The 19,835-nt window shown below is 42.5% G+C and overlaps 5 protein-coding genes across 5 annotated transcripts; 3 read left to right on the forward strand and 2 right to left on the reverse strand.

The window, feature by feature from the left end:
* The first annotated feature begins 192 nt into the window (after nt 1-192).
* On the forward strand, nt 193-3,195 carry LOC117142258 (protein MLP1 homolog). The gene is made up of 2 exons (XM_033306120.1): nt 193-941; nt 1,580-3,195. The coding sequence occupies exon 2, from the start codon at nt 2,119-2,121 to the stop codon at nt 2,989-2,991; it is 873 nt and encodes a 290-aa protein (XP_033162011.1). The 5' UTR covers nt 193-941; nt 1,580-2,118; the 3' UTR covers nt 2,992-3,195.
* A 7,568-nt stretch (nt 3,196-10,763) lies between these two features.
* LOC117142259 lies at nt 10,764-12,189 on the forward strand. The gene is made up of 2 exons (XM_033306121.1): nt 10,764-11,163; nt 11,221-12,189. Exons 1-2 carry the CDS (start codon nt 11,026-11,028, stop codon nt 11,788-11,790), a joined length of 708 nt encoding a protein of 235 aa, XP_033162012.1. The 5' UTR covers nt 10,764-11,025; the 3' UTR covers nt 11,791-12,189.
* A 1,159-nt stretch (nt 12,190-13,348) lies between these two features.
* On the reverse strand, nt 13,349-14,529 carry LOC117142943. The gene is made up of 2 exons (XM_033307257.1): nt 14,242-14,529; nt 13,349-14,187 (listed from the first exon to the last, which is right to left on the reverse strand). Exons 1-2 carry the CDS (start codon nt 14,453-14,455, stop codon nt 13,637-13,639), a joined length of 765 nt encoding a protein of 254 aa, XP_033163148.1. The 5' UTR covers nt 14,456-14,529; the 3' UTR covers nt 13,349-13,636.
* A 56-nt stretch (nt 14,530-14,585) lies between these two features.
* LOC117142942 (T-complex protein 1 subunit eta) lies at nt 14,586-19,356 on the reverse strand. The gene is made up of 5 exons (XM_033307256.1): nt 19,236-19,356; nt 18,796-19,056; nt 17,905-18,724; nt 17,508-17,831; nt 14,586-15,027 (listed from the first exon to the last, which is right to left on the reverse strand). Exons 1-5 carry the CDS (start codon nt 19,236-19,238, stop codon nt 14,801-14,803), a joined length of 1,635 nt encoding a protein of 544 aa, XP_033163147.1. The 5' UTR covers nt 19,239-19,356; the 3' UTR covers nt 14,586-14,800.
* LOC117142941 lies at nt 15,264-17,448 on the forward strand. Its single transcript, XM_033307255.1, has 2 exons — nt 15,264-15,732; nt 15,798-17,448. Exons 1-2 carry the CDS (start codon nt 15,426-15,428, stop codon nt 17,327-17,329), a joined length of 1,839 nt encoding a protein of 612 aa, XP_033163146.1. The 5' UTR covers nt 15,264-15,425; the 3' UTR covers nt 17,330-17,448.
* Nucleotides 19,357-19,835: the final 479 nt, after the last annotated feature.

Raw genomic sequence — 19,835 nt, forward strand, 5'->3', positions numbered from 1 at the left:
TTAATATACTAATCGTTCAGACAAGAGGTGAGTCTGAACAGGCCTCACTCTTTTCCGGTTTGAGTATCCACTGATTCACCCGTGACTCGAACCCAGAGTTGCATAAACATATTTCGATGTACATAAAGAGGGAAATTTATTTTTATGCCTTGGCAATGCCGCAGCGGGCATATAAAAGTCCACGCAGTCTTGCGATTGTGTGAGTCATGGTGGAAAATTCGAGGCAAGCGTACCGATGCGCAAAGAACAAGCATAAGCGAAGAAGATAAAGATATCGATTAAAATTTCTGCTACAAAAATAAATATATATGTAACGCATATTGTAAATGTCCTAAGTTAAGTGATATAAATCAAATATTTGTGTAAAGTTTAATATTTTAATACGCGTCGAAGTACAACGAGTGAGGCTACAAAAAAGCACACACTAAAGTGGAGTACTTGGCGAGCGCAAATAACGGAAATCAAATTCGAAATAAACGCTGCGCAATAGACGGTGGTGTACATAAGAGTTTAACAAAATCCGAATCAGAATCAGTTGAAAGTGTGATTTTTTTGAGCCTTTGTCTGTAAGTGAAGAGAAAGCTTTAAGCGGAATTACATCTATATATATATATAAATATATAAATACGAAGCCAGCCCGTCGCCATTTTGAAAGTGATTTTACAATACACACACACACATATATACACAGCTGCGAACACATCCACACATAACCCCAAATAAAATCCGAAGAAAAGAGCAAAAAAAAACACAAAGCAAACCCATTTCCGCAACATTTTAAAGTGAAACATCCAAATCAAGGCAACTTTTAAACCAAACTCAACCCATTTTGTATATAACGCTTGTCGAAATATCGAAATCTGTATAACGAAGTGGCTGAGAAAACTGCGACACACACACGCTCGCACGCTCGTTGGTGTGAGAAGGTCTACGGCAAAAAAGTAAGTCGCAATTGTGTTAGTTATTGCTGCGTGTGTATGTATGCGCGTGTGTGTGTTGATTCATTAATTCAGGTATTCTCGCAAAATAAATGTACATATGTATGGTTATATATACATGTGGGGTCGTCCCTCTGACGTCCCAAGTTTGCTTGAATAGCCAAACAAACACCTTTTGTTGACGTAAATAGCACACACAGTATACACACACTCTCACGCTGAGACGATAATGCAGCCGTTACGTAGTTAGCACTACGTTACAGGTTGTTGCTACCTGGAAATGTAATCTTTGCATGTCTTATTTCCCCTTTTCGGATTCCCGTTTCTTATTATAAACACACACGCGGCCATCGAAATATAAGTGCTTTGTTTTACCTTTGAAACGTTACATTTCGTACGCAGGTAAAAAAGGAATTCTGATGTCTATGTACATAATTCTTTCTTACTCAACCTAAATTTAAATATAGGCCTTTTAACGTCAGAATGTATTTAAATAAACTGCAGTTTTCGTTGTTAATTTAACATCATTTTGTTGAGCATTGTATTTAATGCGGTTGATGAAACTGTCTCCCTTTAAACATAAGCCAATATGTATCCCTTCGATTTTTCAATGGTTTCTTTCGCTCTTCTCCAAAAAACAGGATCAGCACGGCTTGGAATGCGAAAACAGCAGTTGAATCAGCGAAGAACAGAAAGAGTTTGCGAAATTATAGCTAAGGATAGCTTAACCGGAGTAAAAGAGATAAATCAACAGACTGATAAACAATACATAACGTTACAAGTAAAACTAAATAAAGTAAAGTAAACAGCAGCTGTACATAAAACATAAAGGAGAAGTGGAAAGCAGCTACGTGCTCAGCCGCCCGTCGCCCTTTTCGTTTCCATTTTGGAGGTCATCTCAACTTCGGCGACTATCAGCTACCAAAGAAAATAGAGCGGCGCAGCTACATCAACATCTCAATAGCAATAGCAGCAGAAGCAGAATCAGAAACAGAAGGCGTTTGGTTTCGATTTATAAAGAATTGATTTAAGTGCGTGTGATATTTAACGTTAAGCATTAATTTAGCGAATTAACCAAAAACAAAAAGGCAAAACAGCAGAAATTTTAATAAGAGAAAGAGAAGAGGAGAGCGGAGAGAGAGAGATATCGATCCAGAGATCGGAAAGCGACGAAATTACTATGACATACTCGCACAATAGCGTTAGGAACAACATCAGAATGACAACCGCATCGGCCACCAAGTCCATACGATTAAAAAAGGGAGCAGCATCAGCGACCTCCGCATCCAACTCATCCACCCCCTCGCCCACATCCGCACCCGTCTCCCCCACATCCGTATCCGCATCCGCACCAGCAACGCCCTTGGTAACTGCACATTCCAACAGTATTGCCAGCAGTACAAATAACGCCCAATTCCTGAGCTCCTCGCCCACGAGTCTCGGTCTTGGCCTGGGTCTATCCGCCCTTGCCACGCCCCCCAACCAGAGGCAGCGGCAACTGCAGTCCCAATCCCAGTCGACCGGATCCAAGAACAAGTATCAGCAGTCGCAGCAGCAGCGCCAGTCGCCGCAGCAGCAGCAGGGATCCTCTGTAGGCGGTGGAGGCTTCTTCTTTGCCAACAACAACCGAAGGAACGGAGGAGGACGTTCGCCCCAGGGAGCTATGCAGGTGCGGCAGTCACCAGCCACCATTTTGGGTGGAGGCTTCTCGCCGGGAATCGTCGGAGGATCGGCTCGCAAGCAGAGGAAGAGCCCTTCGTTAGGCGGAAAGATTTCGCCCCAGCACCAGATGCAGATGCAGCAGCAGCACCCACTCATACCCACCGCACTGACGCATTTCGCGGGCAGCAAGTGCTTTGATGCACCAGCTCCAACGGCGCTGCCCAAGCCACCGCAGCACTGGACGTTGTCCAGGTCGGAGGGTAAGCTTCCCATGATGATGCCGTCGATGCCCAAGTTCCAGGTGCCGATGCAGACAGGCCGCTCGAAGCGGAATCTCCTCGATGACTTCGACACGCACAACCTGAAGTTGCTGCTCAATGTGCAGTCGTAACCACACTGGTGCTGGAGGATCAGTGTCTGGAGCAGGGAAGCAGGAACAGGATCTGGATCTAGAGCTGGATCTGAAGATGGATCTGGAGGACCGACATGAATGGCAAGAACACCCGGTGGACCCCGAACCCGTCAATGAGTTGCAAAAAAATCGAAATGAACATAAAATCAACAAAAAAAATTAACAAAAACACAAAACAAAAAATGGAAAATGAAAAAACTTTTACAAAAAAAGCGAAAACATTTCAACTGGAAATTTGAACTTTTTTAAACAAAAACAAAAAAAAAAAACAAGAGTAATGTTTGTGATCTCAAGTGTGTATCATAAAACAATTAAACCAATTTGAGAAGCTATAAAGTGAGAAGAGAAATACTGTTTCAAGGAAAGAAAACTGAAAGTAAACAAAATACAAGTAAAACACACAAACAACTGTCCTCACACAACCGACCGACAAAAAAGAACATCAACAACGAACGACAATGAGAACAAATCAACACAGCGAAAAAGATGCAAAATTCCCCGCTACATAGAATATCCCCCCAAACTCCAAAACTCCACTGTCAACTTCAATGCGCAATCTTTATAGAGACAGCCAGCCAATCGACAAACTGCAACCAGTACAACACCCAATGGATGCCCGGCTGAAATACAAGGAAAACCAAATGGAATGAGGACTTAAGCGAAGGAAAAGCCGATCAGAGGAAGGAGAACTTTATATGTCTAACAACGGATACTTCACAACTGAACATTGTTTTAAACGTGATACGCAAATAGACTTGAAAATTAATTAATAAGTAAAATTATAAATATAATAATATTTATGAGTAATTCAAAAATGGACGCTAGAAGCGCAACATAACGTACAGTTTATGTTTATCCCCCGAAAAGCGGACAAAATGTGCAACGTACCTTAAATGTTGATAAAGAAAAAATGCAGAGAGCAGCAAAAGCTAACAGAGTTTATTCAAGAGACACGATAATACCTATTAACTAATAATAATAATAATAATGCAACTACTATAAATCGTATACCCACCAAATCACAAAGACTAATTCAAACAAAAACTCAACGACAACAACTCAACGCAGCCGCCGCAGCAGAGCAGCAGCAGAGCCGCAGCGCAAAATGCACTCAACTTGCCTATGAAAAGCAAATCAACACCTGTAACTCTCCTCTACCTTAAGAAATATTGATCCACAATTGTATTGTAATTTTGACCAACCTAGATACTTCCATTACTTTTAGTTTTACGTCGCGCGATAGGGAAGCAATTGCCCAAAAATACTGAGCTACAAATGCGAACTGCGAACATGTTTAATTATTCTTAATGTATAATTGCGAAATGGCTTTAAAAAATTCTAATTTAAACATTCTTGAATTGTACATAAAAGGGAACAACGCTAAAATGTTCAAATAAAATTTTCTAAAAACGAGAAATCGATAAACAATAAGAATAAGATCATAAGATCAGCACTTGTAAATGTGGTAGCACGCAATTGGCGCAAGCAAGATTTTATTTATACCAAAATATGTTTGATCTTGCGCCGAGCGGAAACAACAATTGTGAAAACAACTAAAAACTATATAAGTTGCAATCCCCAAAGCGAAGGCTTTACGAGAGAGGAAAAGATATAGTAATCGCGAGATGAGGATGAAAAGAAACTACTTTATGTAAACTATTCGTTGATGCTCAATACTGAAACACTTGAACCCAGTACCTTATTTTCATTATTAGCATTACTTATTAATTGTTAATATTAATATGTATGTAAATTATTTAAGCCACCCCAAGCAAGCATCCCACACTTCCCGATATATCCCCAGCGAATCCAAAGTTATTTGTATTTTGCGTAGAAAGAGGCAGCGTGAGTTTTGTTATGTGTTTTTGCCAAGTGAATTGGCACCGAAGTGATAAGCCAAAAACAAAAGGAACCCCAAAACGTAATTGATAGTGGAAAACCCCAGAAATAAGATCGCACTTGAGTTTTGTTTATGCATATTGTTTAACTTCCCGAACCAGCTAAATTATGAAACACGAGAATGAGAGATGAAAAGATATGAAACTATAACAAAACACTTGATGATAGTTTTAAAAATGTTGAAAAGCCAAAAAAGTCAAGTACTGTTTAGGTTTACTGAGCAAGTTGTCATATATTGGTAGCTTTAAAGCTTGTATCTTCAAGTTACACTACAAGTACACCCCATCCACCACATACCCACTACTTAGAGTATTGAACCGAGCAGTGGGGTCACTCGAGCAGTGCTCGGGAAAGCCCCAGCTCACCCCCATTTACCCCCCGCCCCCCATACGAAGTACACACACACACCCCACAGAAAAACTCTAAACTTGTCGCGCAGAATTTTGCATTTTTTTTTAAGTGTAAGCAAAACGTTTGTTACTTACTGGACGTCAGTTTAAGCGGAGAACAGCTTAGATTTCATTGAAGCAGGATAGAGATGCAGATACAGATACAAAGCCTATTTGTAAAATACAAAAGAAGAGAAAACCACTCCACTTAAAACAGACCAAAACAGCCCAGATTCGCCGGCTCTGCCTTGGACTGTGGGCACAAACGTTCCGGCCCGCTGACTTTTTCAACACCAATCAGTACAAATTAATTTCCATTTCAAAGTTGGGAGCCCGAAACAAGATCGCGGCGGAGCTCTCCATGCTGCGAGTCCAAGGCGTTTGTGTCCCCAACCAAGGCGACTGCGAGTCGAAGGCCTCTGAAATTATAATTCAAATTCAATTTTTTAATTTAAACTTAAAGCGTAACGACGACGATTCGACCAAGTTCGAATATTATTTTTAACCTCTTTTATTTAAGCCGAAACATGATTCGTCGTTCTAAAAACAATGAAAAGAAAGCAACCAAGCACTATGTATTTTTTAATTTCTCCATTGATCTAATTTACAATTTAATTTGCAATTTTTTGTGATACTTTGCTATATTTTTAAACCTGGTATGTATACAAATTAAAAACAAATACAACTGAAGAGAAAACGATTAAATAAATACCCTCACAATTACCCTAAATGGACCATAAGATGAATGCGAATATGAAGAGCAAACTCGCCATTCAATATTGTAATTATAGAAACGATTGTGAATAAAAATCTGAGAAGAATTGTAAAGCAATATTGGAAATGTGTTAAATCCAAGTCAACTTTTAAAATTTGAGAAAAAAGAAAGAAAACCCCACAAACCAAACAACAACAAAACAATAGAAAAAAAAAGAAATAAACAATTGTACACGGCTTTCGTAAAGAAATTTATTAAAGCTTTGTATGATTAACCAAAAAAAATCCTGAAATTTGTGTTTTTATTTGCGTTATCACGTACAGTTTTTCGTTGGCAATTTTAATTCCAGAGCTAATCGGCAAAATCCCCATACCCATAATACCCCCCGTACAGAACCATAACCCCCTCCTCATTCCAGAAGATTCGAACAACATGTGCTCCGAAAAATTCCACTACGCGAGGTTCCCACATGTTTCTGTTTTCAGCACGATATCTAAGCGAACAACCGAAAAGACAGAAAAGAACCAGAATAAAATTGAAAAATAAAAAGCGCTTTGCTAGGAGATCGAAACAAAGGAAAATGCGCATATAGTACATATGCATATAAATATACATACATACATATATATATATATAAATGCAGCTGCATTTGTGCTGCGATTTCACAAACACTCAGATATTGCGACATACATGCATGCAAAGTAAAATAAAACGATAAGCAACTTTACAGAGCCGAAGGGCATATGTAATAGAACCATTTCCAACTCCGTTTTAGATGTGAAAAACTATCCTGATTGTTCCTATGTTAGTTCTGAGTAGATGCCTACTATTTGTGCAACCGCAATCGGATCGGCGAATCCATAAACAACTATGCGATAAGTGCGAATTGTCATTGTGAGTTGAGGAAATTTATATACATACGCAACATGTAAGCATTTTATAGATTCTTACACAGCAGTCAGCATGATAACGATAAATGTTTAAAGGTTTTACCACATCACCACTAAACAAAATAGATACATAAATGTATAAGAAGTTTATAAATTGATATGAGACGATCGAAAAGATCTTAGCCAGAGGAGAGCTCAGCTAGCAGCAAAGTCAAGTCAAGTTAAAACGCAAGCAAACCAAACAATTGCCTAACGATCAAACAATCAATGTGTAAATCCCCTACCAAAAAGCACCCCAGCCAGTCGATGAATCCCCACATCCCATTCCCACACCCACCCAACCCATCCACCTTCCCCAAATCCCCTAAAAAGTGAACAGAGAGATACAAATATTTTCAATGGAAACCCCCAACGTCGAGATCCAGATGACGTCCAACTTCTCCGGCTCGAAAATCCGCATGCCATATAGTAAATAATTGGATTTTTTCAGCACAGCTCCTATTTTTACTAGCTTGAAGTTTTCAGTTCTTGGTTCAGAAATAAGCTTATAATCCATTAGATACGCTTCTTTTTCAATCTGAAAACTGCTTGCAAAGCCTATATATTATCGAGCTAACTTTTTCGATTAGAAAAAATTGAGTCAAGGCAACTTCTCGAGTTTCGAGTGTCAACAGCTATAGGAAGGGAATTTCCATTTGGTTAGATGTTTAGAAACCCATTAACATATGATTATGATTTCCTATGAGTTCTTTGTTTAAACAGTTGCTTAAAAATAGAGCTTGGCTGAATGCAAAATTGCACAAAGTTGAAGTCAATAAGGATGGATTGGCTTATTGGATATTTCGAGTTAGGAGGGAAAAGTAAGCGACTTCCATGGAACCCCCGAAAAGTGGCGATCCCAGAAGGAGGACAGTGGAGAGAGAGCTGTTGGATCAGTTTAGTTCAGAGGTAAGTGGGCAAAACACGAATGTGACTCACTGGCGGTACAAACTAGTATTATCTAGGTGGATTTCTCTAGAGGTTGCTCGAAGACAAAAAAACGGACGCCGAGTGAGCGGCGAACGTGCTTCGAATCACCTCATCTCGCACCTACCGCTCCACGCAGAGAAACAAATATGCTGCAACTTTACACGTTTTAAATGCAGTTTTCTAAAAAAAAAATATGTGTGAAATTTGTATACCCATTTAGATCAATTTTAACGTGCTTTGATAAGTCTCGAAAACGATTTGAGTTTCGGATGAAATGAATCATCACCCCAATTGTTACTCTGCATTTGATGTTTGTGTTTTTTACCCCGCCGCTTTGGGATTTCTTTATAAACGATGTCGCAAAAGAAAACTGGATTCACAGACAACACACTATGTTGGCAATGGGCTTCGGTTTTGAATTCGGTGTCGTTGTTTACCGCTTCGCTACCTCTGATGTATATATGTATGTACATACATACATATGTATATGCCATTATGCTTGTACTTTATATGTACTATATCCGATCGAGTCGAATGAATACAAGACAATAACTGTACGGGTTGTCCATATTTGAGCATCAAAAGCGTTTTCCCCTCGTCGAATTCGTTTAATGCTGAGCCCCGCAAGTCTTTAATTTTTTTGTTATGCTCTCAACGGTTTTCAGGCCACCCCCGAGAAATATATATACACGTACATACATATGTATGTATGCATGACTGAGGACAATGTTTACGTAGTGACGAAAAGCACCCTGAGTAAATATGTAGGCGTGTTTTAAACTCAATACTGAAATAAAATGTTTAATATTTAGATGTAAGTTTAATATTTATGGGTATCCGGTAGTCGAGGTGCTCGTGCATTGTTGATTTTAAGCTTCACAAGAGATGTATCTGTGTGTGCTACCCATATTTGTTGCCCTGGATGTCTGTATGTCTGCACACAAACTTAAGGCAAATCAAAAGCGTAAACAATTTTGTTTTTATTTTGCTTTTGGTTGCTACTCTTTTATTTTTATGGCGCTTTGCTTAAGCTAATTGCAAACTATAAATGGCGGCGGCGATAGTGGATTTCAGCGAGGTTGGTCGGCAAAGGGGCATATACTTCGCCCCCTTCCCTCACACGATCGTTCGAATTTGCGATTGCAAACATAAAAACAAAAGACCAGAGCTAAAGAAAAAACATATAAATGTATAAATCATGGGGAAACGTGACTTAATGGGAACGTTCATACCCCTTGATTGGTATTTTGACATCATTTTGATGTACATTTGCTTATAACTAATAAATGTTTGAATTTAAAATAAGGTTTTTATGCTCATTAGCAAAATGGTCTAAACAGAAACGAACACGCTTTCGCCCAATATACCCTAACTGCGGGGTATCCAAAACGAGATGTGGCAAAACAAAAAGCTGCGTGCACTGGTCTCGAACTGGGCCCGTAGATGTATCTGTATCTACGCAATTGGTATCTGTAAGATACACACACATTCGAATGCTCACGTTGTGCCGCCACACGCGCTGTGTGCCGAGCGGGACGGAGATACTGGTGGAGCGAGATGGGCGGCGTCGTATTTACAAGTTTTGTGCGTTGGTCTCTGACGACCCCTTGGCCACCCGCCTCCTACGTCCCCCTGGTCACAGTCCCCATTCCCCATTCCCCACTCCCCTGTATTTTTGTACAACCATATGTACATATGTATGTACGTATGCGTGCAAAGTACGCAAATGGCGAAGAAAAATATAAAAAAAATTAAATATAAAAATAAGTTAAACACACAAGAGAAAAATATTCATTTCAAGTGAATGCTGTTAGTGTATTTTAATGTATTTATGGGCTGTAAAGATAAGATCTTTTCGGGTTTCATTTATTGCTATTATTTCTATGATGTTTCGCTGAAACACTGTTTTTTTTCTTATCGAAACTTTTTAAGAAAATTACCAGCTGGGAAACTCCTCTTGAACTCTTGGTTGTTTCGTGCTCATAAAATTATCAAAATTTTTTTTAGGTGTATAAATTGTGAATATATTATGGGCAATCATGTGAGTGTGTGTGTCAACGGTTATTTTATTTTTTGTCTTCCTTTCGCTTTTTGTTATTTTCAGGCAGTGGAATAATTTCATTCTGCTGCGCAATTTCTACTATTGATTCCCATTCGTATTCCCACATTTTATGCTTTTCTTTGGCCTGCCCCTATCGCCATGGCTTCGCTTCCATGAGCTGCCCTGCTTTGATACCATTTTCTAAATTAAGGCTCACTTTCGCACAAACAAACATCCGACTGTGTACATACATATGTACGTATGTATATGTGGGGTACTTGCGGACCCTGATAGCATTCGCACCTTATCGCTATAGTGGCTCTGTGTACATTATAATTATTATTGCACGCGTAAACATCGTATATAGTGATAAGAGCGCTTGTTGTTACCTCAGACGGATGATAAGCGTAGTGTAGTCGAGCAGATGTTAACCCTTAGAGAGTCGGAAATTCGGTTGAGTTCGTAACGGAAATGACTCTGTGAAATGGGTTCCCAAAAAAGGTGGATGATTCACGGACTCCAAATAACCATGCGGGCTATTAACCAGTCCCTCGAATCTTTTATGTCAAATGTATTACGATTATATGTACAAAGCACACATTTTTTGTTTAAATTTGTATTTCAAGTGGGAACTATTTAGGGATGATATCAATTGATATTAACTGCATTCAGATCACCCGCAATAATGCGTACAATCTGCATCATACTCATTGTTTTATTACAGTACAACTACCACTAATTAATATTAATATGGCATTCGTTTAGTCAGTTTAAGATTATTCTGATTTCTGTATGCCCTCGGCAGGTTCAAAGAACTTACTAGTTTCCATAGAGGTCATATTGGATACGAAGCTCTCGGCAAATTGAAATACTTGCTATTCCAAGCACCTTGAAATGGTCTTAGGTTGGCAATCGCTCAACTCACTGTATTGACTTTTCATCTCGGCGAACACGTGACTTGCGCTTTGTCTGGCAATGGAAAATTCTCCCCCCACCGCGTGCTCCCCAGTCTATGTGTTTCCCTAGCTAGAAAACTCATTGAATGTGAATGAATCTGTTATCGGTCAAGTGGGAACGATGTGTGATAACCCCGTGGCTTGATAAGCGGCGATGTCGAGCTTGGATTGCATGAAGTGGTCTGATCGTGAGATTTCAGCTTGGAATCAGTCAAACATTTCCCAGTTCGCCGACAAGATGTGGTCCTCTACGACTATTTTGGTTTTCCTAGCACTACTTACTTTGGTCCAGGCATGTTTTCGATTGTGCAAGCGGGATGTTTCCTAACCAAATTTCTAATCCTTACAGGGTAGCATGCGGTTCCACTTCACCTTGGATTTCCACGTGCAGCAGCCGCCGAATGCATCCGACACCATCGACAAGACCATTATTGTGGAGAACAATCGGATATCTATGGTGGACAACGAAGGAGCGACCACTAAGGCTCCGATGACCCAGTGGACGGAACAGGATCAGTATAACCAGGACGCATTGCTGAAGGTGACCGATACGCGCAGATCGGTGCAACAGCTGAATACAGAGCTATCACCCTTGGTTGGCAGGAGCACCGATTTGGCCAGAAGGATTAAGCAGAGTATGCGATACGTCAACGAGGTGGATGCTAATCTGGATGATTTGACCAACTTTGGGCAGCTGGTGGAGCTGCTCAAGAAATTCGTTATCCTAGTCGATAACCTAAGGGATCCAAACAATCTCGGAGGCATTCGGAGCCTGGAGTACGTACTCCTCAAGTTGGCTCTAGAGAAGTACGACCTGCTCAACAAGCGACAGGAGATCGGTGAATACTTGGAAAGGGCGGAGAGTGCCTGGCGAAGATACCAAAACACGCAGGTGGTTGTTCTGGATAACTCCACCTGAGTCGGGCTCAGATGCCTGTGACCACCACATTAGCAACTTAGTTTTAGGATAAACCAGGACAAAGACCAGCATCATGGGTCGACACAATCGCTGCACCATGATCTACTAGAGCGGCTCGGCTCTTGAAAGGAATAAAAGCCAACGAAGGGACTTCCTGTCTATTATTCGATTTCACTGCGATGCCCAGAATTGCTACAGGTATGCGAGGGGAGTACCACCGATTCCAGGGGTAGAAGACCCTAAATTCCCTTCGGTGCCCGGTTTCGTTAAGGCTGGAAAGTACGTTACACACGCTGGGAATGCCTTTGTACACTGCGAAAAATTATAGTTATAAGTCCTAAAAGCGTAAGCAATCATGATAAATAAGTATTTTACCCTAAACAAAAATTCTGCTTGTTTTTTATTTGGCTTGTTTCAAGAAAAAAGTTTATTTCTTAGCTTAAGTATTGATTTATTGATATTGATATTAAATTTAATTTGAATAATGAACAACAGCAATAGAATACTTGAAAAAGAAAATACGAAAAAGTTCTCAGTGCATTTCCATTCAGAAAATGCAGGTAGTCGGAATCGAGGATCTAAGGGAGAATTTAATAGGGTAGAACAGCTGCCAGAGCCGTTGCTAATGGATGAAGTGGAGGGTAGGGTCCCGTTCGCAGACAGAAATTTCAGAAACCCGAAACAACCACTAACAAAAACCATATGCAGTTAAGTGGGAAATGGAATGGGGCGATCCCGAGGAGAACGGCATCATCAGGACGTTACGAGTACCATTTGTCGGGTGGAGTGCGGGGGCGGGTATTCGGGCTAACGATATCGTCGTACCCCCCATAGACGGTACTCAGGGAATTCCCAGCAGTGTGGAACGCTTGAAAGGCGACACCGCATCCAAATCTCTGAGTTACCCCTATGGCTTCCTTAACGGTTTTCAGCGATTTCTTTTTTAGGGGTGTCGTCTGGAGTGTCGACTTATAAATACGCTCGTACAATCCATAAATTTGCCTTTGTGTTGAGCAAAAACCATGAAGAAATCGGTATACATAATGAAAACTCGATTGGCATAAGAGGTACAAGCTGTATGAATACAGGTTTAAGCTCTTTTTTTTATCAACATCAGCCGAAACTGGTCGAACGGCTTTGGAACATGGGCCATCCGATGGCTTATGTATCGTTTTGACAGTTTATGTTTGTACTAAAATTTCGCTGCAGGCGATAAATATGTATTGAAACAGCATCCGGCCCAAGAAAGTAGTGGCTAGGGGGATGACAAACAGAACATGGGACTTATGTAAAAATATCAATTACACATGTGGACAATGTGCTTGCATACATAGTACATATATGTACAAACCCATGTTGTAAATTTATTACTAAGAAATTGATATTGAAAACTACGTACAGAAATACATTACCATCCTTAGATAATTTATTGTTTAAAACAAAATAAAATGCATATTTTGTATACATTATTTAATGTTTTTATTTTTTATGTCTAATTCTAGTTCTCTACAACTATTGTATTATTATAAAAATTACAAAAGTAAGCGTATAATATATACATTGCACAAAACACAGAAGTTAATATGAGAAAATTGTTTGACGCGTTATTAAAAACTAAAAAAATAATTGAATCATTGGTTGCATTAAAGCTCAACCCTTGGATTGTGAATATTATTGTTTGTATGTTTTATTACAAATTACAATTCAGTGTTTAAATTTCGCGCCCTAAATATTAGACGATGTACGATAACGATTGACTGTGTTCTTATTGCCTATGTTAACTTGCTGTTAAAATAATTTTGCCCTTATTGTAAATGCATTTGTAAATGATTCGACTGGTAAATATTCAATTCGGCTTAAAGTTGCGTAGGATTTTCAGGACCTCGATCTGAAAGTCGAGCTTGCGATCGGCGCACATCTGCTGCATGTGAGGCTTAATGGTGTCGAAGAAGGCCTGATCAGGATCGGCGGACAAGTAGGCGGTGTTTGTACTGCAGGGTGGATCTGGTGGTAACTGTGGAATATATGCGATTTCCGGAGTGGCGGTGTCCCCCTTGGAGCAGCCCAGATCTTCCAGAACCGTATTTATGTTGTCCGGAATGGCTGGATTGCGGATGGCAGGCTCAATATTCGATTCCTGGTCGGAGTTTCTCTTTCGTGGAGTTTTTGCAGATCTCTGTGCGGCAGTGCTCACTCGCTTCCGTTTGCCCTGAAGCTTGGGTTGCTCTTTCAAGGATTCTACATCGTCCTCCGACTCTGCTTTCACGTTCAGCAGGAAACTCAGTTCCTTTTCGTAGATGTAGGAAGCTCTGGCCACCTCCTCGCCACTTTGACGTAGCCGGTTGACCCGTAGGTAGCTGTCCCTCGTGTTTTTCCAACGTTTGAGCAGGGTTTTGACTGGAATTGGAAGTTATGTATAATATAGAACCAAATAGGTATGGCACCACCTACCTATTTCCTGCCTCTCCGGCTCGCTGGAGTCGTCAAAATTCGCGCAAAGCTCGTGGCCAATTTGCTGCCAGGCCTCATCTCTGAGTTCGCGGTTATGGAAGTTTGGGTGGCTCCGTTCCCATATAATAGAACGTTTGTGTACCGCGTCAATAAACTCGTACATCGAATAGCGTAAATTGTTTCCCGCTGATCGAAGAACTTTATGATTGCCCATTATTTATTGTTTATTTTCGAGTGGGATTGGATTAACAAATGTTGCTTGCGTTTAACAGCACCACGGCAGCTGCTTAACAGCACTCCCCGCAGAGTTGCCACATCGCCCCGCATTCAAACTAAAAACGTTCTGTATGTTATGAAAATACAATTTTCAATTTTGTGTTTTATTATTAAACATATACAGATAGGTCAGTGGATTATTGTTGCTGTTGTTCTTGCTTCGAAGCGTGCGAAATGCGAAGGTATGACCGAGTAATACGTGTACGTGTTAAATTAGGAGAGAAATGCAAGTGAGTTATGATGATTAAGGTGTAGTGTTCTCTGGATTTCTGAATGATTCTATTTACATGGGCCTGCCCATTCCGCGGCCCATTCCCATGCCACCGCCGGCCATCGGGGGTTCTCCGGCCTTGGGACTCTTTATTGTCTCATCGACGGAAAGGATCATGCAGGCTGCCTCGGCGGCCGCCGTCAGTGCATTGATCTTGATGATAGACGGCTCCCAGACGCACTGCTCATAGTTGTCCGAAATGTCTTCCTTGTTGATGTCGACGCCGAACCACTGGCCTCCTGCAAAAATGGCAAAAAATGGTGTTTTAGCTTAAAAACACTGTTACTTAGAATATAAAATCTATACTATACTATTACGTTGCATGATATCACACATAGTTTTATTAAATAAAATTAATTCAGAACAATGTTTAAATTATAAATTAGAGTTCAAAATTAGACTACCGATTTGAATTCGCCAACGATTTTCGCAGATTACATTCCGCCCAGGTGGCAGCGCCGCATACAGCCCGCGCAATAAACGAATTGAGAAGGTGCGAAAGAGCACAACATACAGCACATGTGACTAGAGTGAGAGAGGACGAGTGACAGTGAGGTCGAAGAAAAACACGCGTTGTTGCGGCTAAAATTTCCGCTGTATTTACATTATCTGGAAGAAAAAAACGCAGCCAAACAAAATGTCTAGCTCCGGGAGAAAGCGCAAGCAGCAACTGAAGCCGCGCCAGGACGATCACCGATCGCCGGTGAAGCGGCGCAGTGTGGACATCAAGTCGGAACCCTTGGACGGCTATCCGGCGCTCGCAGACTACGATTTAAGTACGGCCGATATCAAGCCGGATCTCACTGAACTCCAATTGCAGCTGGTGGCGGAGCAGAAGGCGGCCACCAACACCGTTCGCTTGGAATTGGAAGAGCAAGAAAGTGATTCCGACGAGGATGGCTACTCGGAGCTTGATTACCAAGCGGCAGATGTCTTCTGTCAGGGTAAGAAGGGTGCTCCTCGCGTCACTTCAAGCCCCCACTTATATAAATATCCTTTTTAAACACAGACGATATGGATGACTACGATCCAGATTGGAGCAGCCAGCAGGCGGGCTCCAGACTACTCTTCAAATTTCCCATCCAGCAAACTGGGCTGAAATTCGGACAACGCTTCCAGGGACCACAGCACTACTTCAACCAACTGCTGGGAAATCGCTCCAAGTTCTTCAGTTCCCTAGCCCAAAGCTGCAACCTAAAGGGAGGAGAGCTCAAGTCCAAGCCCACAACTGCCGAAGAAATGGAAATCTTTATGGCGCTTTCCCTGCTTATGTGTGACCTGAAGCTGGAGCACCTTTCGGATTACTGGAGCACTAACATGTTTTACGGTCTCGTCGGATTCTCTGGGAAGATGCCCCTGGAACGGTATCAGCAGCTGCTGCACAGCCTTAACGTTGATGCACCGCAGCTACAAACGGGCAGAGCCAAACTGAAGAACTGTCTACTGCTAGACTTCATCAACGAGCGTATGGAAGAGATATACAATTGTGGCCAGCAAATGGTACTCAATGAACCTATCACTCTGTGGAAGGGTGCATTAAGGTACCAGGATGATCTTCCAAACAAATTCCGTACCAACGCACTACTGCTGCATATGCTAACTGAGCAGAGCGGTCTGGTGGTGAAGATTCTACCGGAGATTGTGCGGAAGGAAGACGCACCGGCATGGGTACGCAATTCCCGGCAGTTGGTGGAGCACCGAAACAAGATTGCCCTGAAACTAATGGAGGGTTACCAGGGAGGACGCACTGTGTACGCCTCAAAGTTCTATGGAAGCTACGGCCTGGCTCAGGAGTTGGCCAAGAAAAGCACCTATTGCACTGGTCTGCTGGACAGGAATAGATATGGCAACAGTAAGGCACTGGTGCACCAGCGGTTGGATTCCAACAGCATCTCCACCAGCTATGCCACTTCTCTGATGATGGCCAAATGGCGACGACGGGCAAAGAGCTTGTACTTCTTCAGCTCCGACTGCTTGGCCATTTATTCCAAGGAGATGGCCATGCAAAAGACAAATGCAAAACCTAAGTTGATCCAGGAGCTCGAGTTTCAACTACGACCTGGAAACGATGGTCGCCACCACCTGATCCACTACCAAGCTGCCTGCAAGGAGCTGCCGGCAAACATGAAGCTGACCATTTTCCTACTCAACATCCTCGTGTACAATGCCTATTTGCTATACTTCGCCAACGGCCAGAATGCGCGAGTCGGACATCTTAAAAGTTACTCGGAGTTCCGGGTGATCATCATTAAGTCGCTTCTAAGAGAAGAAGTGACGAACGAACCGCTAATTAGTCCCCAGAAGCCAGAGACATATGAACGGTCAAAGAACAAACCGGTGCCCGAGCCCAGGTTGAAGACGGTTCTACACGAACCCATGCTTATCCAGCAGAACGGAAAGCCGGCCAAGAAAAACTGCCGCTATTGCCACAAAGGCGGAATGCTGCAGTTCAGCAGGTACATGTGCAACACCTGTCCCGATAAGCCGGGTCTATGCCAGGAACCCTGCTTTCTGCTCTGGCATGAGCAGCTCAAAAAGTAATCAGACAGACAATTGGACGAAGTGAATAAACATAGATTATAACTTGTTACAGAGGAACAAATGTTTCATACACAAGTTCTTTAAAATAAAAACTTATCTTCCCCGCTTTCAAATATAAATTTCAAACTCACTCATTGTTAAGGTGGCTTTGTATGGACAAATAATATTGGACACTCACCCTGGGCGTGCTTCTGGCGCAACTTGTTGAGAATGTTGGTGGCATCGAAGCCGGCGTTGTCGCACAGCTGGCGAGGAATGATCTCCAGGCCCTTGGCGATGGCAGCGATCAGCAGCTGCTCCTTGCCGGCAATGGTGCGCGAATAGTCGCGCAGCAGCTTGGACAACTCCATCTCAATGGCACCACCGCCGGCCACCACGGAATCATGCTTGATGGTGCGGCGCACGATCATGATTGCGTCGTGGAGGGATCGCTCAGTCTCCTCCAGAAACTGTTCGGCACCGCCACGCAGGATAAGGGTGCTCGTCTTGGCATTGGGACAGCCTATTTAAAATGAAAAATATTAAGTGGTTGTTAAAATGAGTCCTTCAATTAAGTATGCGAATAAGATTCTTACCTTGGAAGAGGTTGAAACGTTCGCCGCCCACCTGGCGCTCCTCGAAGTGTTCGCACAGACCGAGAACATTGGGCTTAATGTCATTGGCCGTCGTCATGACGGCTCCACCGCAAGCCTTCATGGTGCGCTTAAGATCTTCTTCGGGAACACGGCCGGCGCAGAATATGTCGCGGTCGGCGAAATACTGTGTGGCCACATCACCGATGGGCAGCTTGGAGAGGACAACATTGGCGCCAGACTCGTGGATCTTGGCCAGCTTGTTGTAGAGGATTTGCCACTCGGCGTCGACCACCTTCTGGTACTCCTTGACGTTGTCTACGCGGATCTCGGCGTTGTCGCGCTCAGCCTTTAGCTCCAATTCGATGTTGAGCAGGGCAATTTTGCAGTTGTCATAGGATTTGGGGGCCATTTCGAAGCCGGCATAGGAAAAGGTCTTTTTGAAAGCCACGCCCGACACCAGCTGTGACTCCTCCAGTGATCCACCGGTCACCTTCTTAATGCCAATCATGTTGAGGGGCAGCAGCTCATCCAGTGAGAGAACAGCATCGACTACAATGCGGGAGAAGAAGTCCTTCTGCTGGTGAATCAACTTGGAGGACATGGCAGTGGCTGCGCACTTCTCAAGGAGAGCACGCTGCTGGTCCTTGGACTGTTCCACAATCTGGACGGCCATTTCGTTGATCTTCTCCATGCAGAGCTGCAAGGCCTTGCGGATGGCCTTAATGATGACTCGTGGGTGCACTCCCTCCTCCACGAAGGGTTTCACCTGCTTAAGGAACTCGCCAGCCAGCAGAACCACGGACGTGGTGCCATCACCCACCTAAAGGAGAAGTCGAATCAAAGCTTTAGCTGTGTCACGTGCTTGGCTTCTCAGGGGTACCAATCACTTACCTCGGCGTCTTGTGACTTGGCAATGTCCACCAGGGTCTTGGCCGCCGGGTGGATGATCTCCAGCAGCTTCATGATGGTGGCTCCATCGTTGGAGATCGTTGCCTTGCCGCGGGCATCCACAATCAGCTTGTCCATGCCACGGGGACCCAGAGTGGTCCGCACCGCGTCCACGATCGACTGGCAGGCATTGATGTTGGACACCAGTTGCGGCTTGCCCTGCGACGAGTCAGTGCCTTCTTTGAGGAGCACGATTTGCGGTTGCTGCGGATCATACGGATATAGCGGAAAATATATAGTAAAAGTCTCCAATTAGTCAGCAGATGTCGTCGGCTTGCGAGAAGCTTCTTTGCAGGTTATGTTTACAATCGCATGCCGTTCGCGAAGGAGTCCATGATTGGGATTCCCCTGGTTATCCTCGGATTATTTGCGGTCGGTCTTACCATATTTATGTGATGGGGTTGGCCTTTAGCACGTATTACAGTTTAAAACAATAAAGTTCCTAGCAGACAGGCGGCAACTTGCTTTTCGTTCACGTTTTCCGCGATGAGTAATGGGCCAATCGATTAATCGGTATTATTTTGGCTTTTATCGATGTTTGCAGCCAGTGTGAACGTTTGGGGATTTAGGCGCACTTTTCAATGAAGTATGAAATCCTAGCTCAACTGGAAATATATTTTTTTACTCATTTTATATAAAACTATCTATTTCTATTTTGCGAAATTGTACAATAACAATGCTAGTTCGCAAACTTTTTTTTAATGGACTAAAAATATTTTTAATTAAACATTTTAAACTAATATGAAATGCAACTGGTGGTAGTTATCGAAAAAGTCATCGATGGCTCCATGACGTCACTGTTGACCGGTGAGCGGTTTTTTGAAATTGCTCCCAACTTCAAATATAGATTTGTGCTTCCATCTATTTATATAATTTTGGCGATGCACGCACGCATGTCGCTTATTCCATTTTAGAAAGTGCGCCGCATCTTCAGTTTGTTCCTACCGCTCAACTTGAGTGAGTTGTGCACCGAGCAGCAATTA

This window comes from Drosophila mauritiana, chromosome 3R (assembly GCF_004382145.1).
Source record: "Drosophila mauritiana strain mau12 chromosome 3R, ASM438214v1, whole genome shotgun sequence".
Lineage (NCBI taxonomy): Eukaryota > Metazoa > Arthropoda > Insecta > Diptera > Drosophilidae > Drosophila > Drosophila mauritiana.

Excerpts from the sequence above, each read along its gene's own strand:
- LOC117142259 (XM_033306121.1), top strand. The coding sequence starts at position 11,026 with ATGTCGAGCTTGGATTGCATGAAGTGGTCTGATCGTGAGATTTCAGCT. Across the intron at positions 11,164-11,220 it reads CACTACTTACTTTGGTCCAG|GGTAGCATGCGGTTCCACTT; the intron begins GCATGTTTTCGA and ends TAATCCTTACAG.
- LOC117142258 (XM_033306120.1), top strand. The coding sequence starts at position 2,119 with ATGACATACTCGCACAATAGCGTTAGGAACAACATCAGAATGACAACC.
- LOC117142941 (XM_033307255.1), top strand. The coding sequence starts at position 15,426 with ATGTCTAGCTCCGGGAGAAAGCGCAAGCAGCAACTGAAGCCGCGCCAG. Across the intron at positions 15,733-15,797 it reads GGCAGATGTCTTCTGTCAGG|ACGATATGGATGACTACGAT; the intron begins GTAAGAAGGGTG and ends TTTTAAACACAG.
- LOC117142942 (XM_033307256.1), bottom strand. Across the intron at positions 17,832-17,904 it reads ACGTTTCAACCTCTTCCAAG|GCTGTCCCAATGCCAAGACG; the intron begins GTAAGAATCTTA and ends CATTTTAAATAG. Across the intron at positions 15,028-17,507 it reads GCGCCAGAAGCACGCCCAGG|GAGGCCAGTGGTTCGGCGTC; the intron begins GTGAGTGTCCAA and ends CCATTTTTGCAG.
- LOC117142943 (XM_033307257.1), bottom strand. The coding sequence starts at position 14,455 with ATGGGCAATCATAAAGTTCTTCGATCAGCGGGAAACAATTTACGCTAT. Across the intron at positions 14,188-14,241 it reads GCCGGAGAGGCAGGAAATAG|TCAAAACCCTGCTCAAACGT; the intron begins GTAGGTGGTGCC and ends TTCCAATTCCAG.